This window comes from Apodemus sylvaticus, chromosome 5 (assembly GCF_947179515.1).
Source record: "Apodemus sylvaticus chromosome 5, mApoSyl1.1, whole genome shotgun sequence".
In the NCBI taxonomy this organism is placed as follows: domain Eukaryota; kingdom Metazoa; phylum Chordata; class Mammalia; order Rodentia; family Muridae; genus Apodemus; species Apodemus sylvaticus.
In genome coordinates this window covers 29,111,547-29,137,893 of record NC_067476.1, presented here as the reverse complement: position 1 = coordinate 29,137,893, position 26,347 = coordinate 29,111,547, and the positions used below count along the sequence as shown (strand labels likewise).

Below are 26,347 nucleotides of genomic sequence, written 5' to 3'. Positions count from 1 at the left end.
CTGTATAGAAAACCTTACACATCGACAGTATTTTTGTATTTGGGTAATTTCTTTAGTTGAAGCAGTTCAATAGTTCTCTTTTTAAACTTGTCATTGCCAAATGATAGAAAAATTAAGCTCGAGGTAGTTAGACACAAGGTGTTTTCAGGTGTTTGCTCAATGGTTTTACAGGCATTTGAAACTTAAGATTGATAACTAATGATATTTAACTAAGTTAAATATGATATTAAAATAAGAATAAATTCCTTTTCTAACAATGCATTACTTTGATATGACATTACATATGCTAAATTTTATTTATACATTTTTTTGTTATTGTGCATATGATGTCCCTGGTGCACATGTGGAGGTCAGAGGATAATTTTGTGGAGTTAGTTCTTTCTTCTCACCTTTCTGTGATCTGGGGATTGAATTCAGGTTGCCAGGCTTGTGAGACAAGAGAAAATACATTCTGTTATGGTGTGTATATGCTTAGCCCAGGGAGTGGCACTATTAGAAGGTGTGGCCCTGTTGGAGTAGGTGTGGCCTTGTTGGAGTGCGTCACTGTGGGTGTAGGCTTCAAGACCCTCATCCTAGCTGTCTGGAAGTGAGTAATCTGCTAGCAGCCTTCAGATGAAGATGTAGAACTCTCATCTCCTCCTGCACCATGCCTGCCTGGATGCTGCCATGCTCCTGCCTTGATGACAATGGACTGAACCTCTGAACCTGTAAGCCAGCCCCAATTAAATGTTGTCCAAAAGAGTTGCCTTGGTCATGGTGTCACAGCAGTAAAACCCTAACTAAGACATCCTGACACCCTCTAAGTCATCTCGCCAACCGGACATAATATTTGTTGAAGTCTCTGGATTGGAAATGAATACCTGCCCTTCATCCTTATCAGGCCATTTCCTGAGGTACATCTTCACGTTGCCAAAACGGACACTGGTTGTCTATAGAGTGACTGTCAGTTAGGAATAGGCAAGAGGAAGGAATTTCTGTATAGGAAGCGTTAATGAAGTTTGGAAAAAATTCTGTGGCTTCTCTAATTTCGCTAACAGTGTATAAGAAACACTGTGACAGACTTTAGGTCTAATATAATCACTAGTTATCAATTAATTTCTACTCATCTCTGGCCAATAGACCTCTCCCCTCTGGTCTCTACCTACTTTCTTACTAAATTGGCACCTAGGATCCAATGGGACATCAGCCACTTCTGCTACTACCCCCTTGCCTGTACTTGCCAGATAAGATCTAAATCTTAGATCATTTTAAATTCTGGTTTTGTCTACATTCACAGGAAGGTAAAGTCTTTTATGAATAGACATTTATGTGTTCCAACCTGGCCTGTTGCTGCTCCTTCAATCTTATGATCTTCCAGTCAGGAAGCATTTTCTCCACAACAGTTCCAGTCTTTCTGTACTTCTTCAAGATGATTGCAGTATCATCTACTCTGTTCTTGGTAGACAGCCCTACTTACCAGAGAAAAGGGAGCTCATGGGCAGATCTGTCCCACTGACAGTCCTTGATCCTTAGCAGCCTATCTTTCTCAGAAGTTACGCTTTGCTTAGATCTTGTCTGGTTTTCCATTTGCTCTGTGGAAGGACGCTCTGCACTTCCCAGGGATCTTGGCTTCCCTCTTTTCGTATTTACTTTCATGCACACTTTGGCTCTTTCTTTTTAGCATATGATTATGTTCATGCCTCCCTATGTAGAAGGTCAGTGCTCAACCCAGTGTTCCCTCTGGAGCATTAACCCAGGTCTCTTGCCCTTCACAGTTTGGCTTTTGAAACAAACTGTGACATTCTGTAAGTCTCAATGTCCCATTTGTCATTCTGACCATTGAAATAGGACTCTGCTTCCATTACCTCCCCAGACTGCATTCTTTTGGAGTCACTCTCCTGTCATAACCGCACAGTGAACTGGATGCAGGTTTTAGCTCCCTTTCTGGGTGCCATAGGCTATGCACATCTTCCATTATGAATTAATTTATTACATATATGTGGATATTTCATTCTAGATGAAAGATGTGTTCATCACTGTTCTTTACTCAACACTTTACAGTCCTACTTCATCTTACTTCCTTTCTCAGAAGAAAGTAGGGATGTAGAGTATCCCATCCTGACAGATACTTAAACTATTAAAGCATGTAGCAATACCTAGTTTCTCCATCCCCCCCTTCCCTTTCACTGTATGTGGAGATATACTGTACCACTCTTCTGCTAATAGTACAGTGTAGAATTTCATTGTCTTGGAGGTCTCAGTATATTTGATCAAATAAGTTTACCTAACCTTTTAAGCTTATAGATAGATGGATATTTTGTATTGAAATTATTTTCTGATTCATCAAAACCTAAGAAGCTTAATTTCTGACTCATGTTGTAATGAATGTTTTGTTATGTGCTCTTCTGGTCACATTTGAAGATGTCTCTTAAGTCAACATATGTGAATTAAACATCTGGGTAAGTGGAAATATATGTGTTTAGACACACATATACACATGTATACAAAAAATCTTAATAAACTACCAAATTATCCTCCAAAAGAAATGAGCAAGGCTGGATATATAGCTCAGTGGTAGAGCATTTCGCCAGCTTGTACAAGGTCTTATTTAGGTTTGAACTCTATCACAAAAGAACAAAAGTCCAGAATCCATATGGACTAACAATAAAATGAAAGTGCTGATTCCTTTATACCTTTACCAGCAGTGCATGCCATCAATATGACATACATAGTAATGCACACATTGGTTATTCTTTTCATGTTTATTAATAATTCATATTTTATTTCCTGTGAATTCTGTTTATAATTATTCCTTATTCTTCTGATCAATTATCCTTTCTTTCTTGATTTGTAAGTATATTAGTATGAAGGGTGCCCATATATGGCATGCATTATGTATATATTTCCTGGCATTTGGTACTTCTACAAATTTTAGAATACCTTTTTGATCATATAGAAATTAATGTTTTTGTATTGGTTACACATTTTTCTTTTGACCTACTAGCTTTATATCTTGCTTAAAGAGCTTCCTTTGTTTTATTATTTATAGCCTGTGGTGGCACATGTCTGTCAGTCCAGCATAGTAGAGTCTGAGGAGGAGGGAACAAACTTAAGGCCAGCTAGAGTGGACCACCTAGGGAGTTCCACACTTTTGTTTTTCAAAGTATTACGTCTTTAAAAAATATTGTGTATTTCTATTTTTTACATTCATACAATGTTACTCTTTCTATAAAATCTTTAGTATTTTACTCACCTTTGTAGAAGTGGTTGACCATGCGGCCTAAGCCAGGAGGAGGAGAGGGGAGATAACACAGAAGAACATGTATGCTAATTATGAGAGTAATATGTGCACAATGCACAGAAGGGCATAAGAGGGTAACACTGTCAGTTTTTACTCACAATACCAAAAAAGACTACTGCCTCATACAAAATAAAATTATCTTTACAGGAAAGACTGGAATGTTTAACAATACTCAATATTACGAAATAATTGTCAATAGACTCTGAAGGGTACTTTTTCATTCCTACTTTCTTTCAACAAAACCAGACATTGTTTTCAGCTACAGTCATGTGGGGAAGGAAAGTACCTGAAAGTTCTGAAACAGACAAGCCATGGGGTTACTGTTAGCTGGGCAAGGGACTGTGGGTTGTCCTTGGAAGGCCTGGAGATTCTGATGTCCCTGGAGAAGGTGCTGCTGCTGGCTCGGAGAAAACATCTGATTGCTGTGTAGCAGCGACTGTAGATGAGTCAGTTGATGGTTATTCAATGAATTGTTTATGGAGGATAGCTCACCTACAGTTTTGAAAAACATAAAGTATAAGTCACCGTGCTTCTCCTGAGAACTAACTTATGGCTGTCTTTGCACCTGAGAATTTCTGAAACAAAACCGGAAAGCTGAGCTTCATGGGAACATCGGTCATTTTTATCAGCCTTACTTAGTTAAGGAATACCTTTAGCATGTAGTTTGATCTGTGTGGTTAGCATTTTATTTTATATTACCTAAAGTTTATTTAGTCATTAATGTTAAGCTTCAGAGCTAAGGGTCCCTTTGTCTTATTTTTATTAGGACACCTACAATTAAAGGTTGAAAATTATCCCTAGCAATTACTTAACAGTAAACAGTTGAGCAGATGATGCTAAAGAGTGGGAGTGATTTAATCTCATTTATGAAAATTCAGCTTTAAGTCATAATCATCAATAAATACCACTGATTAAACGCTCAGTTTCAAAATACACATTTTGTTTTGCAGTAACATGTTAGTCAGTTAAAATGAAAACTGCAAACCCAACAATACAAAAGAACTCAATGTTAGAGTTGTAAGGATGTTAAAATCAATGCTGTCAATGGATAGCATTAATAACTGATACATAGCTAAAATTTAGAATTGTTTTAAGTTGTTTAAGTTTTTCTTAGAACAATTTTGTAACTTGAGTCTGTATGTTTATTATGACTTTTTGGGTTAACTATAACTGTTTTAGGTCTAGACAAAACTAATTGCACTGCATTGTAATTATAAATGCCTCAATGAAGTAATGTACACAACTAGTTTTGCAGCCTATCAAGATGCTCCTGACAACATCATGCACACTTGCTTCTATTCCTGGGTTTCATGGGCACTTCCTATCCTCCTCCCTGCTGTTATCTACACGCACCACACTTGACATTATTTTCAACTTTTTTTTTCTGATAAGCTAACCTATATATTATAAAAATGATAATTCTGAGGAAACCTAGTATTATTTAGAAGGACATTTTCCTTGGTCTTGGAGTAAACCCCAGCTTGGAGTATTTTGAAACTGGTTTTTTTTTAGTTTTGCTTCTCAGGGTTTGCCTGGAAGCACTTCCTCAAACTGTCCCCACCCTAGTGCAGCTGCTCATACCAACCCTGTGATGCCACACCAACTAAAGTAGAAATGAAGGCTCTTTAGAAGATGCAGACTGTACTTGGCTGAAGGGCATGGTAGGTAGGTTAGGTTTAGGTGGCATCAGAATTAGAAGATAAGAGAAAGCAGATTACAGTGGTACTTAGTAATGCTAGAATCAGAAAAGGAAAAAGCCATTTCGATGTTTGTTTAGCTATAGTTTTGTGTGGGTGTTGTTATATTTAATTCCTTAAATAAGCTGTGACATAATAATGAAGACATTTTAAAAAAATAGTGTGACAAAGTGTATTTTTAAAAAGGAGAATAGAGAATTAGAAAAACGTTTCTTAAAAAAAAATTTGTGAAAAAAATTGAACTTACCAAGCAGACCTGTCCCCAGTAGAGGGTTAAGTAGCTGTGGCACCACAGAGTTACTGTTGAGTTTAGCTGGACCAGGTGGATTCCCAGCACTATTAGATATATTCAGCAATGTTTCTGCCATTGACACCACTGCTGTCCCACCAAGTGTTGAGACAGTCAGTGCTGCCACTGCTGATGATGTAGTGGTTGTGGTAGTGGTTGCCTGGGAGGAGGTTGCTATGGAAACCTCTGGATGAATAGCGGTGTTGGCCGATGCCGAGTTCAGGACACCTCCCAACAGCTGGGGATTCAAGGCCATTAATCCTGAGGCCCCAGTGACAGCTGGGAGGAGCAGGGGGTTAAAAGTAGTGTCACTGCCTGTTAAAGGGGTTCCCAGGGGGCTGCCTAAAAGGGTATCAGCACGGCTGTTGTCTGACTGATTGCTTGGCAAACGGTCTGGTGGGGCTGTCATCTGTGTTAATAAGGGTAAAGGGGTATTTTGCTGTTGCAAAAGATCTGAGATGGTCAGATTGAAAGACGGCAGGGGAAGCATGGCAGCTGCTTGGGCTTGGTTCTGAAGCAGGGCTGCTAAGAGCTGAAAGTGAACAGGCTGTAATACCTGCCCATCCACGTCACCGGAGAGAAAAGCTAGAGCAGCGTTTACATTCGGGTTGAGAAAACCTAAAGGGTGGAGGTTGATCTCAGACTTGCCTTCTCCTGCTGAAGGCTGGAGGATATTTAATAGATTCTGGTTTAGGAGATGCTGTTGATTCACTGGCAAAGAGATAGGTAGAGAACTGAGGAGGCTGGGGTTCAAGGGGTGTGGAAGATGGCTGTTTGAAGTGCTGTTGGATGGAAAATGAAGGGCATGCTCTTGGCCAACAAAAGGAAAGTCACTCCCAATGGGCAGCTGGCTCTGCAGTGGGTTTCCAGCTGCGGTGGTGACTATGACACCATCTTGGAGAACAGATGTTGTCTTTGTGATGGCGGGGTGGCTGCTGCCAGCTATAGCTATGGAGGACGGCAGGCCTGAACCACCTACAATGAGAAAGCAGAGACACAGTTATTAGTTATGGACAGTTAGCAACATTACCCATAAAGCTTCCTGAGATACGTTTCCGGTTGTTCTACTTACTTGGCTGTAAACAGACGAATAGTAACACAGATGATCTGACATCTGCTAAGGGAACTTAAATTTGAAAACTATTGTCTGATGAAGTTTGCTGAATAGCAAAGAGGTTTATGTTCATAGCTCCCCAAAGAGAATATGGGCAAGGATGTTACAGTTCATCCACTCAGGTTAGTATATTGAAAAAAAAGCTTCCTTTTTTTTCTTCAAAATTATAACTTTTGGTATACCTCTTTGGTCTTATTTGTAAGATTAGTAGTTTCTCTTAATGAACAAAGTTCCTTAAAACTAGAATGTACCTGAAAACATAAATCAGCTAATAAAAGGTACCCAGTTAATATAAAATATCAAATAATATTTTATTGTGGTGCTTTCTGGTTTTCCACAGCAGTATGTATATATACATTCAGGTATATTCTCTCTCTCTCTCTCTCTCTCTCTCTCTCTTTCTCTCTCTCTCTCTCTCACACACACACACACACACACACACACACACAAAACATGTATTTTGGAAACAAAACAAAATTGTGCTATAGTTTTGTAGCTTTTCATTTATCAATTTACTGCGAATACTTTTCCCTGTGAATTTATATATACTGAATCATTTTAGTAGTTTCATGTATTACTATCTGGTAACTTAGCCAACTAAGTCCATGAATGTTTTTTGCAACACTTTGAAACTAATTGTTGGTGACACTTCAATAAATATTCTTATTAACAGATCTTTTCAACTGCCCACTTATTTGTTTTTTAAAGACAGGGAGGGTATTATTGTGTGGCCCTGGCTGACCTGGGACTCTTTATGCAGAGCAACTGGCTTGGAACTCATAGTCTTTGCCTCCCAAATGCTGGTATTGGGGTGTAAGCCACCACACTGGGCTACTCACTTATTATCTAAGGATAAATTCTTGGACACGGAATTCCTGAGTCACAAAGCTTTATATATGTATTGCCATGCTGCGCTCAAATGAAATAGATGAATGCTCTATAAATTTAAGTTCCTTTAAATTGTATAATAGTGCATATCTCTCGCCAACACGTTGTTGCTATTTTTAACAGTGAAAAAGATAATAATTAATAATCTGTGGTTCTGATAGTATAGAGAGACACTGTACTTAAATGCCCTTACATTAGACTAGTCTTCTTCCAAAATAGCACCCATATTCTTAAAACCCTGTACTAAGTGATAAAATTAAGATAACTTAATATTTAAAACATAACATTTTAGTTGATATGTAATTACTATAATAATAATAACAATAATAATATTAGTGGCTCTCAACCCAGGCTACACAATAGAATTACCTAGGGAAATGAAATACAAACCACAAAACAATCAACAAAACTAAAGCTAGTTCTTGGGCCCTAACCCAGACCAGCTGAAAATTCATCTCTGAGAGAACAACCTGGGGAGTAATTGTCTTTAAAATCAACCCTGGTAATCCAAGTGCATAAAGGGAAGAAGGCAAGATAGGGAAGGTAAATCTAAATCTAAAAACAGCCCCTACCTCTACTCTGTCTGACACTTTTTTGGGGAGGGGTGATGGGTGAACAAAAGGTCTTCTTTCCATTAAGAGATTGTTTTATGTAGTACATTCATTAGACAAATATTTTGTTTTCAACGATTACACACATATATGGCATGGTGAATACTGCTACTGTCATCAAAAATCTAAAGGAACTGAAACTCATTCCTGTTGTACTGTGCCACCAGAATAACCCCACATGACAATGTAAGTAACAGTTTTTCTCCAAATATACAGAAATGTTTCCATGAAAATAGTAAAAATATGATATTTTGTTTTCATCAAATGGAATAGTACAATAATTTTTCTTTTATATACTTGTGGTTATATTTTAAAACTAAAACTATGTAGTATGTAAAGTGACTATATTAAGTCACATTGATAAAGTTTAGCATTTATATTTTGATTTCTGTCATCACTTATAAATTCAGCGGTGGGCATTTTTCTCAGATACCTTGCTACTGATTTGCGTGAATGTGTGCAGCATACATGCATGTGTGTGCGTGTTTGTTTGTAACAGGTGATTAAACCTAAAGCCTCAAACCCTAGAACTATATCACTGAATTTTGTTATTTTTAAATAGGGTTTTCTCAAGTTGCCCAGATGGCCAGGGATTTGTGATCCTCCTGCCTCAGTTAGTGGAACTAGGATTCTAGTTACATATCACCACACCTGGCTACCATTTTTCCTGAGAAAGTTTATTCTAAAGTGGTCATCAGAAAATTTATTGTGATGCCTGCTGTGAGCATCAGAAATAGGTAAAGAGAGCCGGTCAGTTGGAAATTGCATACATATTGCCATTATTCCTGGCATCAGCAGGGTGGTGGTGTGGCAGCAATAGTGGTAACTCAAACCAGTACTGCCGACATCACCAGAGTGCTGCTAAAATAATGGTTTCTGTTTTCCCATCTGTAATAGTCTGATTTTTTTTTAAAAAAGCTCTCAGTGTTTTATTTAAAGGCTGAGATTAAAAAGAAGGCTTTTTGAACATATATAAATATTTATGAAATATTATCATGAAATAATGACATGTTCTCAAAGGTTAGAGTAAGAAGACATACAGAATGCTGAAGTAGGCGTGTGGTATACGACTCTTTAAATATTAATTCAGATTTTTTTTCACAAAGCAATCAACACCTTAAATATTTCATTGGTTCCCCAAATTGCTATTTCCATACATACAATTCATCATTTGCATCTGGATTGCATGTGTTAGGTGAGCCAGTGAGTATTATTTACTAGAACTCACTGTCACTGTCAAGTTTCTACCTACTAAATAATAATGACAAGCTTAAATGTGGAGTTCACCATTCTTCTGACCACATACAGAGTATATTTCCAAAATATTTAGCATATATGTAGCAAGGCTTTGTAGATGATGGGTTTCCTTAGAGATTATTATTTTTTTTATTACTTAAATTTGCCACTGAGAAGCATCCATATTTATGATTCAAGAAGTAGCCATTTGGGGATAACACTGTTTTAAAAACTCTCCGTCTAAATAGTCTTGAGAAATTATAATAAAACGCAGTCACTGTGAGTGTTTTCATTCTGCCAACGAGAAAGGACACATCCAAGCAGGGTGCAGATCCAGATGCACATGTAAATACAAATATATATTTGAATCTTCTTCAATTTCTAACAATTCAGTTCAACAAAAAGGTACATTCTGTTGGAGAACAGGATTGAAATAGTGATAGAGGTTTAAAAACCTTGCCACGCACCCCAAAAAACCTCTCAGAGTTTAGGCAAAGTGGTAAATGCAGAAATCTGTACTCTTCCCCCTTCTAGAACATGATTACAAGGTAGGAATTTTTAAATATCTTTTTATATATTATGCAGGATAACGAGACTGCAACAAGGAACATCTACAACAAGGGGACAATTATAAAACTGATGGTGTCTGAGAAAACTGCACAAATAAGAAAACTACAGTTTGATCAGGCATTTGAGGGATGAAAACAAGATAAAAGGTGCTTCTATGCAGAAGCAGATTCTTTTCCTTTAAGTATAGAAAGTAAGGCAGATGATGGGGAATGTGTCCTGAGTTTCACAAATACAGGAATATCTGAAATATGTGTATGGCTTTTATAGACCCTGACTCCCTCAGTCGATAGTTAAACCTGCCAGTTTATGCAAGCAGTAAATACATTTGAATAAATATTTTAAACCATTGAAATAATATCACATTATCTCTCTCTGTATTTCAAAGACATCACAGTCATGACACGTTTGGATTCAAAAGCTCTTGGTTGGTTCGATGAATCTAGGGAGGCCCTAATATTTGCACTCACTTCTATATGGGAGGTAACAATGTAGACACGAAGATGAAAACTGACTTTCCAACTTAGCTGTTCCAGTGCCAGGAGATGGGGACATCAGAAAGGAGGTGGCTTGAAGATAACAGATTACTTTAGAATGCTCTCAAGTTTCTCAAGAAGTTAAAAGTTACCTCGCAGCTGGAGACATTTATTTCAAAGGACAGTTGTGAGGTTATTCATTAATGCATGGAGTTACTCAGAGAAACCTGAATCTGCATGAATTTTTATATTGGATTTTTATTTTATATTGAACCATTAATTGTAAACAGGCATTATTTTGTGAACCTATTTCAGACTTCTGCATAAAAATACTGTATTTTGTTTAATTACATGAAGAAGTGTTAGCTAAAATAGTTTTTTTTCCTTAGCCAAGATGTTTGGTACTTGAGACTTTTTTTTTGTTTGTTTGTTTTAAAGATGACTTATCATCAAACATGTAGCAATAATTAAATAGTCACCTGGGAATTTGGAATAAGTTAGCCAGTTCCAGTGACTTACTTAATAAGGATACATAAGATTACTTTGTGTCAACCACTATTAAGTGACAATTTCTTTTCCTGGTCCTGTTGTTTTCCAAGTAGGGGAAAGGGAAAGCCATTTAAACTAAATGGGTCCCAGCTCCCTAGCCTAGCAGGCAGGCTAGTGTGGTGAGGAATGAACATGCTAGTCTGCTCACTGACTACTGCACATAAACCATGCACACATATGCATCCATGCATCCACAGCTCATATGCTCATGTATTCAGTGTGTATATACAAGTAGACTAAAAACTTTCAGGGATTTACAAAAAAGTATTTCTTATTATTAAATTCTTAAGATGTTTAATTTGTTTTAGAATTGCCTCTGCCTCTTCAGGTTTGTCTCCCTGGATACCAAGAATCCTTGAGAGAAGGTTATATTGTGATCAACTTTTATCTCTCTGCCTCTTAAATATTATTTAGTTAGAATGTATGTGTCAAAAAAGCCCATACCATGCAGATCAATGATGTGTTTAAAAAATGTCACTAACTAGTTTGATTCACTTAATTCTAATTTTGAATGATTTTGTGCTAAGAACTTTTCTAAACTGAAATGGCCACACACTGCCTTTTTATCCATGAAACTCAAAAGCTTAATATGCAACTTATGAGAAATAATAAGTGTAATGAAAAATACTCCTTCACTGTTTGACCTTTATCATTTGCTTTGCTAACTGTACTTTCATTGTAAACAGGTCAAAAGTAATCCTTAATAAAACTAAATCCTTCTAGAGATAAAATATGCTCCATGAGTTTAATAAATATATTTTTATTTCTCAGTCCAACTGAAATATGAAAAAAAGTGTCTTCTACATTTAAAGGATAGTGCATTGAAATATAACTTTATAAGAACTCTAAATATTCTAGTAAAATTTGATTAATATTTTCAAGTCTTAGTAACAGCCAGATTAATGTGCATTTAGAAAAACATCCCTACTTCACCCTTCTGATTTGGATTCTAACACAGATTCTTGATATTCCCAGCTAAGAGGTAGAGAGACAGAGGAAAGGACCTGTAGCAATTTTGTTTTTCATAAGGGAGAAAGGGACCCCAGACAAAAGTACACTGAGGATGGAGAACAGGGAAGAAAGCAATGGCAAGACCTGAGGAAATGGTCTTTCCCCTCAATAGATGCTGGAGAAGGTGGGCAGGCGGAAAGAGATGTAGCTTAAATTTTAGGATGTTAGGGAGACCAGTCTGCAAACACGATCAAATGAATTCAGAAAGCATAAAAATGTGTGTGACTCTCGTCTCTTCTTCTGGTGCTGGGGTTGGAACCAGGACTTGATGCATGCTATGCAGCAGTTCTACCACGAGCTACATGCCCATCCTGCACCAACATCCAGAACCTCTTAGAATTACTTAAAAAATTTTGGGGTAAAGTCAGATTGGTCAAGTAACAAAGTTCATTTAGGTGAACAGGATATTTATGTGATGGGAAGACCTGAAAAAGGAAGTTACATGTCTTGGTGGGATTTGATTTCTGCCTTTGTATGAGTTAAAATGCATCATTAAATACCAATTAGAAATTTCATTTCAAGAGACTATACTGAACCTTTAATATAGTCAACTTCCTATCTTATATCCTGTTTTATCTGCAACTCTAAAATTACAGAGCCTTGCTTATCACAGGTGCTCAATAAACACTGAATTATTTGATGAATATTCTAAAACGATTGTGTCATGCCAATGAGCTACAAAAGTCAATTTATTATGCTCCAACTAGTATTTTATTTTGACAAGTGAAATACAACATTTGGAGAACACCATAGTGCTATTTTCGAACAGTCTTCCTGATAGCTTGTGCACATAAGCGTTAGTGGGTGCTACAATCACTTCAGTGTGTTATGATTGTGATTAAACATTTATGTGGAAAGTGGAGTAGGCTAGAGTGAGGCTGAAAATATCACACTACAGTGTTTTTTTTTTTTTTAAACTTTCATTTGCTGTACACCAAAATGCTTAGTAGACTGTAAAGCCGGAAATCTAAAAAACATTCCGTGTGTGCATGTATGTGAGTATATGCCATGGTGGCTATAAGATTGGAGGACAGTTTAGAAGAGCGGGTGTTCTCCTTCTCCCATGTGGGTCTCTAAGGTTGTCACACTTGGCAGCAGGCAGTTTTATCTGTGGAGCCATCTGGCAGGTTCTAGTGAGTTTCTTATTGTGGGAGAAAACTGAAAAGTGCTACTTTAGGATCAGGTCTGTGGGCTGCTCCATCACAGAGGGATGGTCTGGAGTTGTGCTCCCAATGAGCCCCATTCCACGCCATGGTCTAGGGTGAATGCTTACACCTGTGCCTGTGGGTGCATCTCCCTGGGTCACTGCCAACTTTTGGACTCTTTAAGCAGCTCTTTGGATTTCTATTTTTGGTGTAACTTCTAGGTTGTAAAAGGGGAGCTGTTACTTTTAATCAAAAGATAATAAAAAAATGATTGCTTGGCTGGCACTGATATTGTTATATTCATAGGATGTAACACTTTTTTTTTAAAATTTTGAGTTATTTAGGGCTACATGAATGTGGAAATGAAATCTACTTTGACATGGATATATTTTAGCATTGTTTTTAATAAGTCATTTTTTTTGTAGGGTTATTACTTCCTAGTATCTGGATACTTTTTGAATCAACTTAAATATTTTGGATCAGATTTTAGTAAATAGCTTAGGCATCTCCTAGGGAACTGAAAGAATTGATGTTTGTGTAAGAGTGCTTAATATATTACAATGGAATAAAGTCTTCCAACTAGTATACTAGAACAATTTATTTCTTTGAAGGTACAAAACAGATCACTGAATCAGCAAACATATCACTGAGTTTTGTTATCACTCTTGGTTACATAGACTTAATTAATGTCTGAAGTAAAAACATACTTTAACTCCTCTAGTATACAAGAAAACATTACACCTATAATATGTAAACAGAACAAGTGGTGTGACCCTGATATGAGGAGACCTTCTGAAGGACTGTGACACTGCTTATAGTGAAAACATCTCGTTGACAAAAAAGGATTCATTCTGCAAAACGTTAAATCAGGAATAGATTTTCAAGCAGTTTGTTGTCTGGTTAAATAACAAGAGCACAGAGCACTTCAAAAGTGCAGATCATGAGCATCACAAAGGAAAGAGAATCTAGGCTTTAAACTTAGGTTTAAATGTTTTCTCTGGAAACTAGCGTCAGTACAGTTACAACTGTGAAGGTGCCCTGCCTCCGCCTTCAGGTTAACAGATGCCCCACAGCTGCCTCTTCAACATGGTCTCTCTACCTGTCTGCATTTGTAATCTCCTCTGGGAAGGGCAGGGCACAACTTCCCTTTGCTTTATTTTCTGGCATGGTCTGACAATAAATACACTGAGCTAATACACTAAATAGCCTTTTGTGTCTCACTATTTCATAGTCTTATACCTACCATTTCATTAGCTGTCCTGAGTTTCAAAATGGATTTTGTGCTGAATCAAAACATTTTCATTTGCAGTTAAGAATTTACATAACACACGTATATATGTACATACTCATATTCATAGGTTTATTTATATCTTGATGAGTTAATGCATAGTTAAGGCAAATAAATGCTTGTACGTTTCTCTTCTGTTACAAACCCATACTTCTGTCCCTCAGAGCATTGTAATTTCATGTGCTTAAGCAGAAATGATTGTTTTTAATAGGAAAAAAGTATTTTATAGTAAAAATATTTTAAGGACTTATATGGAAAGCAGCATTGTTGTTACTAAGAATATTCATATAATAATTTAAACCCTTCTGTTAGTACTCTGTGAAAGATCACAGGACCTAAAGAGGGACTAGCTGTATGGATGTAAGCAGGACCCGGGTTATGGAACAGGTGCTTTCTTTCTTGGTAAGCAGACTGAAGCAGACTGGTAAGCCTATTGAAGTTTGCTGGTCAAGAACACCTGATTTATTAACTCCCCTCTAAACCAGGACACCATACTCAGGTGCTGAACTTTGTTTCTAAGAAAACTGAAAATTATGTATAACGTGATGTGTGTGGGTATGAGTTTGTGCGCGTGCGGGAGAGCATGTGTGGGGTTTGGCGGTCAGCGTGAGTTGTTTTCCTTACTTGTTCTTCATTGTATTTCCTGAGATGGGGGTTTCTTACTAAACCTGAGGCTTACTCATCTGGCAAGACTAGCCCAAGGGGTCTGTCTCTGCCGTCTAGCACTGCGACTACAGGACTGTACCACCAGGTATGGCTTTTCGCATGGGTGCTGGGGCTCCAGAGTCAGGTCCCTTGCTTTCAGGGCAAACACTTTACTGACCAAGCCATTTTCTGGGCCTCTGACATTTATTTTAAATATCCACTTCTTATACATTTCCAGAGCAGTGTGGTGGCACTCTGTGTCTGGATTGAAGGAGGGGACTTTGAGGTCTAGTTTCTAGATTCACTAGAACATTTCTTGACCATTTAAGGACATCACCAAGGATCTTAATGTTATGTACCAATTGGGAATATTAGGCTTGCCTTGCAAATTGATATTCAAAAGGTAAGGGATACTTGCAGACTTCAATATAGAATATTCAGAAGCATTCATGGAAAGTTAACTTAATTAATAAAACACATAGCCTTAAGTTTTTAGAATAAAGAAATTTAGTATTTTTTATACAATTACACAATCTTTGTCTCCAATTCCTATAACTGAACTGAATGCTTAAAAATGTGAATACAGAATTCACATATAAGCTTGCAAACCAGGATTTTTAGAGTTTTAGACAGAATTATTCTCCTTAAAAGACATTCTGAGGGGCTAAAGGGATGGTCAGTGGGCAAAGGCATCTGTCCTGCAGGCTTAGCTGCTTGAGGTTAAGCCCTGGCTTCACAGAGTTGCCTCTCTCTCTGATGGCCACACGTGTGCTGTGGCACATGCCTGCCTTCTCCCCCAGCATGTAAATACAAAACAATAAAAAAGGATTTTGAAAATTAGTTACTAATTGAATTAAGCACAAGAGCAAGTCATTTCTTAATGTCTTCATGTTGTATTTCTGATTTATACACTGAAGACTGGGCAAGGCACTGGAGTGAGAAGGTCACCTGTGGTTAGGCTTTGTTGGGAAAGTAGAGTTGGACAATGCTTCCTATCAGTCTGCCACTGTACCATCATGCCATGCAAGACTCAAAGAGCTGACATCGACCTGCTTCAAAGGTCTACAGAAACATCACCCAGAGGGACCTGTTCCTGTGTCAGTTAGAAAAGTCACCAAATACAGTTCACATATTCAGGGAATTCTCTTGATATTCTGAACAGCTCATCTATACTGACAGAAACTTTCTCATCATGTGTGCTATGATACCAGACTCCAAAGAAAGAAGGCAAAAAGAACTGGCTTTTATCTAAAAGTATATTAAAAATTTACATCTGTGGATTGTCACATGACTTAATGTGCTATTTGAAAAGGAAAACAGTAAGTCTGGAGACTAAACATTTCAGATGAACTTACGTAGCTGAGAAGGTGGCATTTCAGGATCAAAGAAACCTGAGTTCTAATCCTGGTTAAGTTAGAAGATTTTGGTTAATGAGGTTGTCTGAGGTTCAAGTTTCTCATCTGTTAAATGAAGACAACATTTTATACTAAGGGCATCTACACAGGCCATGAATAATGAGTGGACCACTTGGCACACAATAGGTATTCCATGATAGCTATTTGAAGCATTTTACAGATGAAATATGGTAGCACATGCTTTCAGTCCCAGCATGCAGAAGATCAAGACAGGAAGATCCTGAGTTTGAATTCAGCATGAGCTATGTACCTTACCTCAAAACAATGGAAAAAGACCAAGAGGTGCGTTTCTCTATTCTTACAAAGAAAGCTGTACTATCCTCTGTTGCTTCATTCTGAATGCCCAACATCACTGATCAATGAGTATTAATGAGAGAACAAATACCAGTGTAAACAGGTATTTATGCTAGGCAATTATGATAGCATATTCAGTTGACATTATTCACTTCATAAAAAGAGTTATGGGGTTAAAAACCTTCTCAGTATTTACCTTACCAAAAGAGTTAATCAGTGAATCAACCCATATTCGTAACCAGCTGATCTCTACACAACCGTTAGTACTTAATTTTATTAGGTCTAATTATTTTCAAAATTTTAACTGACCTAGATTTTTACTAAGTGTACACTTCACGTTAGCCTACACATGCTCAGCCATATGCACCACACTGCTCAACATTTGTTATTAGTTGTTTAGGTATTCATATGCTAAAGCTTTTCTTATATTAATAAATTTTTAGCCCATGTGCCTTGATACCCCAGTATCAATCTAGGCTATATGTTTATATGGATAAATGAAACAAGAAAATAAATGACCAAGGGTATATAAAATAGGTCTAAACTTGACAATCAGAAGAAACAAGAATATAAATAAATGTCTTTCCCATAATAGAAACATAGAAATACATCATTATCGAAACACATACATTTGCACAGATGAATGTAGACCTGACATGAAGCAAACTATGATAAGGGGTATAAAAACTGAATAATAAATGAGACTAACAATGCTTTACCAAAATGACTGAAGGCATGCTCAATAAATATAGTACATCTTATAACATGGACTTACTGTTGTTTTAATTTCTAAGTGCATATATTAAACTTTTATTTGTACAGTATTAACTAAAACAGCATGAGTCAACGAGAAGTTGGAAGCCCATTACGCACCCTTTAAACACATAAAGTTTCACGAGGGTCCTTAAACTAAGAATACTAAGAAGGCACTAGTCATTTCAAATAATTTTAAACCTGCATTCTTTTTTTTTTTTCCTTATTTTAACATAGGAGATCTTTGTGCAGTTCTTCATAGAATACTGACATCCAAACAACATAAAACACAAACGGTGAAAGATGGCAGTGTAAGGTGGCAACATCAGGAAACACTTGACTGCACCTTCAACAGACACGTGGATGGGAACACTTTCCACACAGTGGTATGTATGGCCTATACACATCTTCATGATAATGTATTAGCAAAGGAGTCATCAGTCTTCTCACAGGGACTGGCCATCTGGTTTTTATTTATTTTGTGATGCAGGGATTGACCTCATGGTCTTGTGTATGCTGGACAAGGGCTTTCCCATTAAGCTAAACCCAACCTCAGCTTGTTTAGTTTTTAAATCTTACTCATTTTAAATATAAATGCTAGTGTCCCCGCCTTCCTTGCATTTTTTCCTTGTCCTTTCCTACAAGTCTGAAATCATTAGTGTTACATTTTGAGCATTTTCTCTAAGGTTTCCATGATTAAATTTTCTGTTGCTTCAATGATTTACCTCTCTATTGTTCCAGGATTGCTTTTATAATGATTTCTAAAGATTTTATTGTATAAAACACAGTTTTTCTAATGTGTTATTTTTGTATAAATTTGTATCCATTAATGGTGCATGAAGATTTATAATAATTTGGGTCCAAAACCTTAATATGGATGCTAAAAATATAGCTCAGCTCTATGAGAAACTTTAAAGCAATTCCATGATAAAAAATTCTGGAAATCAGGTTTTCAAGCCTCATTTTATTAGAAAATTTAAATTATTACTTTTTTTTTTTTTTTTTAAAAAAAGGAAGTAGCCAATATCCATGTTTGAATTTTCTTGAACAAATAGTAAAGGACAGCAAACTAGGGTAAGAAACACATTAGAAGACAACCTCCTACTTCACACAGCCTCTAGTGGGCCTTTCCTACCCAGTGACCTATTTCTGTTGAGCAGCAAGAAAAAAGAAATCCGTTTCTGTTTGCCTTTCTGGATTTTCCAGGATGAGCTTCATTTACCTGTATACAAACCAAAGCTAGGTAAACAACTTCAATATTGGCGAAAACCAAGGACACATCTCATGAACCAGGCCAGGACACCTTGCCATTGGTGGCTTCCTTTGCAGTGTACAGTCCAATGGATATGAAATCAATTGAAAGTCAAACAATATTCAAAATGACACAGATGGACAACAAATAACAAGAACACATGGAATCCCCTTAGTTGGTATTCTTCCTAAAAGACAAGTCCCTATCATTCTGTAAATAAAATTATAAATACTAAAGAAATGAAGAGAATTTTCACAATGGGGAAAGGAACATCTCTTATAATAAATATTTTGGTACAAAAATTTAAAAACTGTAGAAAACTTTAGTACCTTTGGGTACTTTTTTCTAATAAAATCATACCTGCTTCAGAACTTGTTTGATTATAGCTGCTAACAATGCTGTTTGGTATCACTGGAGTGGAGGACGTTGAAATTCTTGACTGAGGTGGATTGGGATGTAATGAGTTTCCTAAAGCCATGCCCGACTGACTGAGCATCCCACAGTTCCCGCTAGCCTGAATCTGATTTATTAAACCTGCAAGATGGTGGTTGGGGACTGGACTGTTACTGTGAACAAAGTTAGTGTTTGCATTGTGGCAGTGCACAGCTTCCCCTCTTAAAGGTATGCTCTGTGTCAGTGAGTTCTGAAGAACAGTGGAATTCATATTAGGATCTGGAAAATGCAGCTGGTTAGCAGAGCAAGGCAAAGCAGTATTTGATCCCCCACAACCCGGGGTACTATTGCTACTCAAGTGAGAGCTTTGACAACTCATAGACTGTAGTAACTGAGACATTGAACTGATGGGAAATGACCCCTGCCCATGCTTCCTTAGCAAGTCAGGTCCAGGTTTAGGAGCTGCAGAACTATCCATTTGAGACTGTCTGAGCAAACTCAACACTGTGGTGGGTGGCTGCTTTCTTTTCCGTAATGAGTCTTTTTGCTGAGACATCAACTTATCTCTCAGTGCTGCTCGGCCACTTTGACCTTCACCTGTTGGGAGAAGCATGTTGGCAGTTGGAGGGAACATGGTGTTTAAAGTGCTGTGTCCTTCAGTGTTGCCGCTGCTGGCAACAGCTCCAGAATTGTTACTGCTGCTACTGTTGTTACCAGCAAGTTTGTTTTGATTTGCTAGCTGTGCTTTGGCTGCTGCTGAGAGTAAACTACTTGCTGGAAAGGAGGCAGCATTGTGCTGGTTCAAGATCTGATTTAAAGGCATTCCCAGCAAACCAGGCTGACTCTTTACAGAACCATTTCCGGCAGGTGCAGCAGGAAAAGCTGCACTGCTTGGGGTATTGAGTACATTACTCATTCCAGCAATTAATGGGTTAGGGATATCCTTGTACTGATGATGTCCATCAGACTTAGTAGAAGGGCTTGATGGCATTGATGGCCTTGGGGAACCTATTGTTGATCTTGGTGACCTAGGTGGAACCTTTATGCCACTACAAGTGGCCTGGGGTCCTACGGGTGGCATCATGAAATTTCCATGATCTGATGATGTGGAAGATGAGCGTGATCTTTGGGGCGATGCCTCAATCCTTCCAATTCCAGTCCCCATCATGTGCACTGGGGATGTCACTGGAGAAGGGGACAGGGAGGTTGAAGCTGAATGCTGAATTCTTTGTACATGACTCCCATGATTCATATGACCAGGTTTTACAGTTGGCAAAGGGAGATTACTTGGCAAAGGAACAACAGCAGGAGGCATGCTTACATTCATCACAGGTACCTGAGAGTGGACATTTGAATGGAAACTGGTTGGATTAATGATAATAGGGTTCTGATTCACTGGTTTACTAGGAATAGGGTCAAGGATGCCAAGTGGATCTTTCTCAGATGTTAATGGCTTTTTCTGAAGAGCACAAGAAGGTGGAGGAGGGGGAGGTGGGCCTTGGGGTGGTTTGTGGTGGAACATTGCTCGTGGTATTTCCATATTAGTTGAAAAATTACACATTGGTTTTTTCATTACTGGACTCTTTGTAGTCAAGGTTGGGGAAAGAGGTATATTAGTTCTTCCGGCCATTGCACAGGATGACTGTACGGGAGAACCATGTAGCATTACTGACGGTGGAGAAAGAGGAGTCCTGTTCAGGTGGATAGGGCTGGAATTGGGAGCTCCATGAAAACCAGGGTTATTTCTTGTGAAGACATCAGGGCTTCCAAGCGGGTCAGTTCTTGGAGAGATTGAGCCATCTCCATAGATCTGGGACCCTGATGATGCTGGGCTGGGTAGGCCTCCGTGGCTGCCACGGAAAGGAGATTTCTGCCCATGCTCACTACTGCCCAATCTCTGGCGTGGGTAAACAGGGTGGAGCTCCTGCTGCTGGGTTCCAGGCAGGTCTTGCATGTAGAGCCTTCCCATGGCATTTGACGATCCAGTCATTAACTTGAAAGGATTCTTACATTCCGGCACTACAGAATTTGTAATTCCTTCGTGAGACTTGTTTCTTACTGATCTTGGAGTTGCCGCCCGTGAAGGTACTACTGGAGTTGCATCTGATGTGAAAGAGAGAAAGAATTTTGTTAGTTGTCTCAATTATTTTGTGTTGGGAAGAAGAGAGGGAAGGAGAAAACTGAGGAGGGCGAGACAAGGACACCTGGGAATGCAGATTTGCAAGTGAAAGCTGTAACTGTAAACAATTAAAACAATTCTGTAAGCTATATTAAACTTTGATTTAAACAAAGTATATTATTCATCCTTATGGGATACAAGGTTCTTAGCAACTACTTATTATCCTTGTTTACTCCTTGTCTGTTAAGAATGCATGGCCATAACAATCAGTACAGGCTGACATTAGTCAATTTAATATTCAGAATTTGAAAAACCAAGACTGACAGCCCAGATGGTAATGGCAGTGTTACTGTTTTGCTGCATTTGCAATTTTTAAGAACAGTCATAACAGAAAACTTGTAATCTTTGTGGCATTTTTTCCTTGTGGTGCTTAAATTGTTATTTGTACAAGACAATGAGTTACTCTGTAACTGTTTCGGTTACTTGACTAAAACCTCCTGAGATGCTATGGAAATAGTTCCTTATCCCAGAATTTGTCAATTTAAGAGCAAGACTCTTAGTTTCTGTGATTTGAGTAAATGAGGTTTCAGTTCTTTATTGCAGTAGTGATAACAAGAATACATGCAGTGATATAACCACGCTTAGCTTCCTGGAAGAGAACTATCTGAAACTCTGTATATACAATTTCTTAATTTGTTCATATAGTAAAGACAGCTTTAGCTAACCAGCTTGGGTAAGATATGAAAGTCCTTTTTTAAGGACGGACTTCTCCTGTAAAATGAGTTGGGATGTTAGAGTCTTCAGTACTGGGTTGCAATCCAGTATTCCCTTTCCCATCAGTTCATCTTTCCATCTTTTCGGAATCCCTTCAGCTAGGTCCTTTGGAGATCACAGAGAATATAGGCAACAAAAGCAAGCTATTTCATCATACAGAATTTTCAACCTGTCATGTCAGAATTTTAGGTTTAAAATTTTTTAAGAAAAAATTTAAGGCCCTAAGAATATTTAAGTATTTTATAATGTTACACCTTCTAAAACAAAGATGGCAAATAATACTTATATGCTAATCCCATTAATTTGTGTTGGCTGCTTAGAGAGCTGTGCTGGAAAGAATGCCGAGAGCTGCACTCTGTGGGAAACGCCACCAATCATACTATGCACTTGCCATATCTATTTTGAGACTTAAAGGCATATTAGCAATTATACTTAGATTCATTTGCAATCAGAGATACACTTAAGAGGTAATTACACACTTAAAATGAATCAACTTCTAACTCTTTGCAAGAGAGTGCATAGGTCAATCATATAATAACTTGTAAGACAGCATTCTTCCAACACAGTCACACAGAGTCTAGCAGGGAGAAGACTGAGTATGTGTTCCCAGTTCTGCTTTGGAATATGTACACTTTCTAATAGTAGTTTGGTCTCTTTGAAAGAGTAATTATGTTGGGACTAAATAACATAACGGAAGACAAAGGATGCACTTACTGAGGCTAATTTTCTTGTTAAAGAGGGATCATTAAAAGTTCTTAATTACAGGAACAATGGATTAGGATATGCAGTTCATGGTACTTGGTGGACAGTGAGAATAGAGTTAAATGTAGTAGCATCACTAGAAAGACCATGGACTACATTCTGAATAGTAATATGAGTCACCTGCTTGCATTTTTTAAATTACCAATATATTTATATAATTATCTATAGTCCCATGATTAAGATACATATAGGAGTGGCATTTTTTTTATATATATATTTAGCTAACAGAATTTAAACAATTGTGGTTTAGAAAGGATTTCTTCTATATCTGGGGATAAATTGTTATTATCTTTAAAATAATAGCAATGTTAAATAGACAAGAGTCAGGCTGATGTTGAATGACAGGGGCTAATGTACAGTTAGCAAGTGTGAAATTTTGGTGCTGGTCAGGTACTGCCAAGTATATACAGGCAGAATATTTGAAAGAACAAATAGAAATGAAGTTAACATTTATGCTAAAGGGAGGAGGTGAATGTCGCTCTGCAAGTCTGAATTTTTAATTACTTAAACCTCAGTTTATGATAACATAAAGTCAGACAACAAAGGTTAAGTATGAAGATAGTAAAACTGCACTTAATTCAACAAAACACACGGTTCTAAAAGGAGATGCCACACACTTCTCATGGTATTTTCAATTTCAAGAATTGAACTTGTATGTACAGGTACAGTACAAATCCTAGAACATAATTCTGCTAGGGTTTTTAGAGCAACAGTGCAGAGGGAGGCAAAAGTCAGGATTCAAGAGGGTATGAGATCAGCATGTTTAAGAGCAGCATGAGCTGGAGCTGGCTCAGTGGTTAAGAATGCTGGCTGCTCTTACAGAGGACCTGGGTTGAACTCTTAGCACCCACATGACCCCTGACCACATCTGTAGCTCCAGTTCCAGGAGATTAGATGCCCTTATTTGACCTCTTGTGGCACCAGGCATGTATGTTGGTACTTGGATACACAGGCAGCCTTAAACCTAAAAACAAGAGCATATGCAACACACATGCAAAACTCATGCAATGTGCTTAGTAGCTATGCTAAGGTGGCAATGCTACATTTTAAATAACTTATTACTGTCAAATGCACATTAATGATGTTGGAGTCAATATGAATTTAAGAACCTATACCTTGTTAGGAAATAAGTTTCCTGAAAGATTTGTTTTTCTTATCTACTTCAGTGGAGTAATTCTTTTGATCATTCCTTGTTCAAAGTTAGTGGGCTATTGTACAGAAGCTCTATGCTAACAGCAACTAAATACCATTTTTTTTCTTTGAGCTCTTGGCCTGAGTCCTTTTAGTTATGTGTATGATATGCAAATATTCTTGCATCCAGGGCTCTCATTGGTTTGGCTCCAGTTTACATATTATTATTTAATCTCCTATTCAACTCAGATTATTTTCCATGCCATCCAGTATTTATGGCATACTAAATGTGGTATATAATTATGAAATAGTTTCTATTCTTTTTATGTGTAAATTAGTTTTCAAAGCTAGTCCTGATTTGGGTGCTGTCACACAACCTTGGGTGATGGTTAGATACATCACGGTGATTTAAGAACTTTATAGAACAGAATCAGATGTCTATTGAATAAATTTGGGAGCTTAGCTGTATGTTTTGAGTTACTGTTTCAATGTTCGCTAGGTTATACTATTTTCAAGGTAGTTCATATCAATGTTATGAACCAAAGTTCCTCAGCCTCAATTAATCCCACAGAGTACAAATTGATTGTTAGGGAAAAAAATCTTAAAAATGAAAAAGTCAAATGGACCCAATCTTAAGCAAGTAATCAAAATTAAAGTTACACAGGATCTGCTGACATTATTCACATACCATTCCTGTCAAACATGGCATAAATGTAATATGAGGAAACAATTATGAAATCCAAACTGAGGAACATTCTGCAGAGCTAGCCCATGTGCCTCAAAAATGCCAGTGTCGTGAAAGATTGACACACACTGGGGAACTGAAGATTAAAGAAATGTAAAAGTTCATTACAGTGTACAATCTCAGGTTATATTCTAGATTCTAAAATAGGAATGATCTTTTAATGCTAGCAGGGTTATTAGAAAAAGGAACTTGAATACTGGCTATAGATTAGCTCCTAGAATTTTATCAGCATCATTGGGGTGGCACAGGGGAATATCCTTTACCTCCACATACAGACGAGATTACATCCTTCTTCATCAGGCAGTTTCTGAGGTTAGCAAGAATATTTATATACAGCCTGGAAGATCAAACGTCGCAGCATAGGGGAATTCTACAAACACCCTGGCACTTTTCTGTACCTTTGCAATTTTTTTTTTACAAAGGAAAGTGTCAGGGCTAGTGAGGTGGCTCAGTGGGTAAAGGCACTTGCCACCAGGCCTGACATCCTGAGCTTGACCCTTGAGAGAGAACCTACTCTTGCAAGTTGCCTTCTGACCTTCACATCTGCAATGTGACCATGCGTGTGCATGCATACACAAACACTTTAGTACACAAATGTACTAAATATTTTACTTCAAAAGGAAGGTGTGTGTGTGTGTGTGTGTGTTTTGTTGGAATGTGCCATAAAAGCTCTGGCCAAGTGATTTGTATTTGAGTAGGTGCTTAATAAATAGCTATTATAACTAAAAAAAAAAAAAGTCAGATGGTTAATTTCTTTTTATTTAACTGTGATTGAAAATGGTCTTTCTCATGTGTTATATCCTGTTTACAGTTTACCATAGCTCTACTCCCCCCAGTTTCTCCCCTCCCATCTGGATCCACCCTCTATCTGTCTCCCATTAGAAAACAGACTTCTAAGGGAAAATAATAGAATAAAACATAACAGTATAAAACAAACTTCTAACAATATTGGTAAGCTATATTTAGGACTTGATCTTATCTACTGAATTCTAGCCCTACATAAATGGATGTTTTCTATAAAACAATGTAGCCTTTATTCTTGTTAGCTTTCAGGATATTAATTTGCTGGTTAGTATTGATTTTGATTATGCAACTGTATGTTATGAATAAGAAGATTTAAAAAATATCCATGGTAATTTTTTTCAGAGATAAAACTCAAAATGTTAGAACACAAAAAAGCCGTGGATGTTGAAAATAGATACTAAGAAATCTCTTGCAAGGTGATTTCTAGCTATTCTTTCTCTTGGAATGGAGTCAGGAGATTTCCTAACCCTGCAGCAATGTTACATACTTGTTCCTCCTCCAGGACTGGTGAGCACCAGAGAAGGATGAGGGGTCTCCATGCTTTTATGGAGTGTGGCCACTGCAATGATTTTTCTCTTATGTATGCACAGCTTTGTGACATCATCATCTGCCTTAACATCTTCTGCAGTTCTCTGCTTCACAGCAGCTCCAGGATCAAAATTAAACACCTGGAAAAAAACCACAGATTTTGTTTATAGTGAGTCTATGAAACATTTAATAGAAAAACTGTTTACACAGAGAAATGCTGTGCATAGATTAAGCTACAGACAGGAATTAAGCCTTTAAGGTTTTAAATGGAAGGAAAACAACTTTACATAATTTAAAAATACTTCTGGCCAAATAAATTCTTTAAGTGACAGATAATGAAAATTATACAATTTTTATGATAGTTAATTTAATTAAAGACAGGGAAGGGTATAAAATCTAATGGTGTTTATAATTTAGGTACTTCCTGACGGCGTGACAGCACAGAAACAATGGAGCACACTGTGGAAACCGTGAAAAGCCACAGCATCCTACATTCTTAGTTTTGCCACAGCACCTGGGTCTGCTTACTCTCCCTGTTGCTTACTTTTATTGCTACATTAATATTACCTCCTTATCTAAAA

The 26,347-nt window shown here is 37.5% G+C and overlaps 1 protein-coding gene and 1 long non-coding RNA gene across 4 annotated transcripts in view; one reads left to right on the top strand and one right to left on the bottom strand.

Moving 5' to 3' along the window:
- Positions 1-26,347, bottom strand: part of Mbd5 (methyl-CpG binding domain protein 5) — a 67,466-nt gene that overhangs the window by 36,422 nt on the left and 4,697 nt on the right. For 2 of the 3 annotated variants that reach the window (XR_007977847.1, XM_052182448.1), the window contains exons 3-6: positions 25,726-25,906; positions 18,871-21,006; positions 5,225-6,241; positions 3,567-3,772 (exon numbers count right to left, since the gene is read on the bottom strand). Coding sequence is in view for 2 of the 3 variants with exons in the window: in XM_052182448.1 (XP_052038408.1) it covers positions 3,567-3,772; positions 5,225-6,241; positions 18,871-21,006; positions 25,726-25,906 (3,540 nt within the window). In the remaining variant the exon portion in view is untranslated. The remainder of the gene's footprint in view (positions 1-3,566; positions 3,773-5,224; positions 6,242-18,870; positions 21,007-25,725; positions 25,907-26,347) is intronic. The other variant, XM_052182449.1, reaches the window with a different exon arrangement.
- LOC127685349 (uncharacterized) lies at positions 582-26,347 on the top strand. The gene is made up of 3 exons (XR_007977848.1): positions 582-707; positions 17,496-17,644; positions 26,184-26,347. It is a non-coding gene; the product is annotated as an uncharacterized LOC127685349 (long non-coding RNA).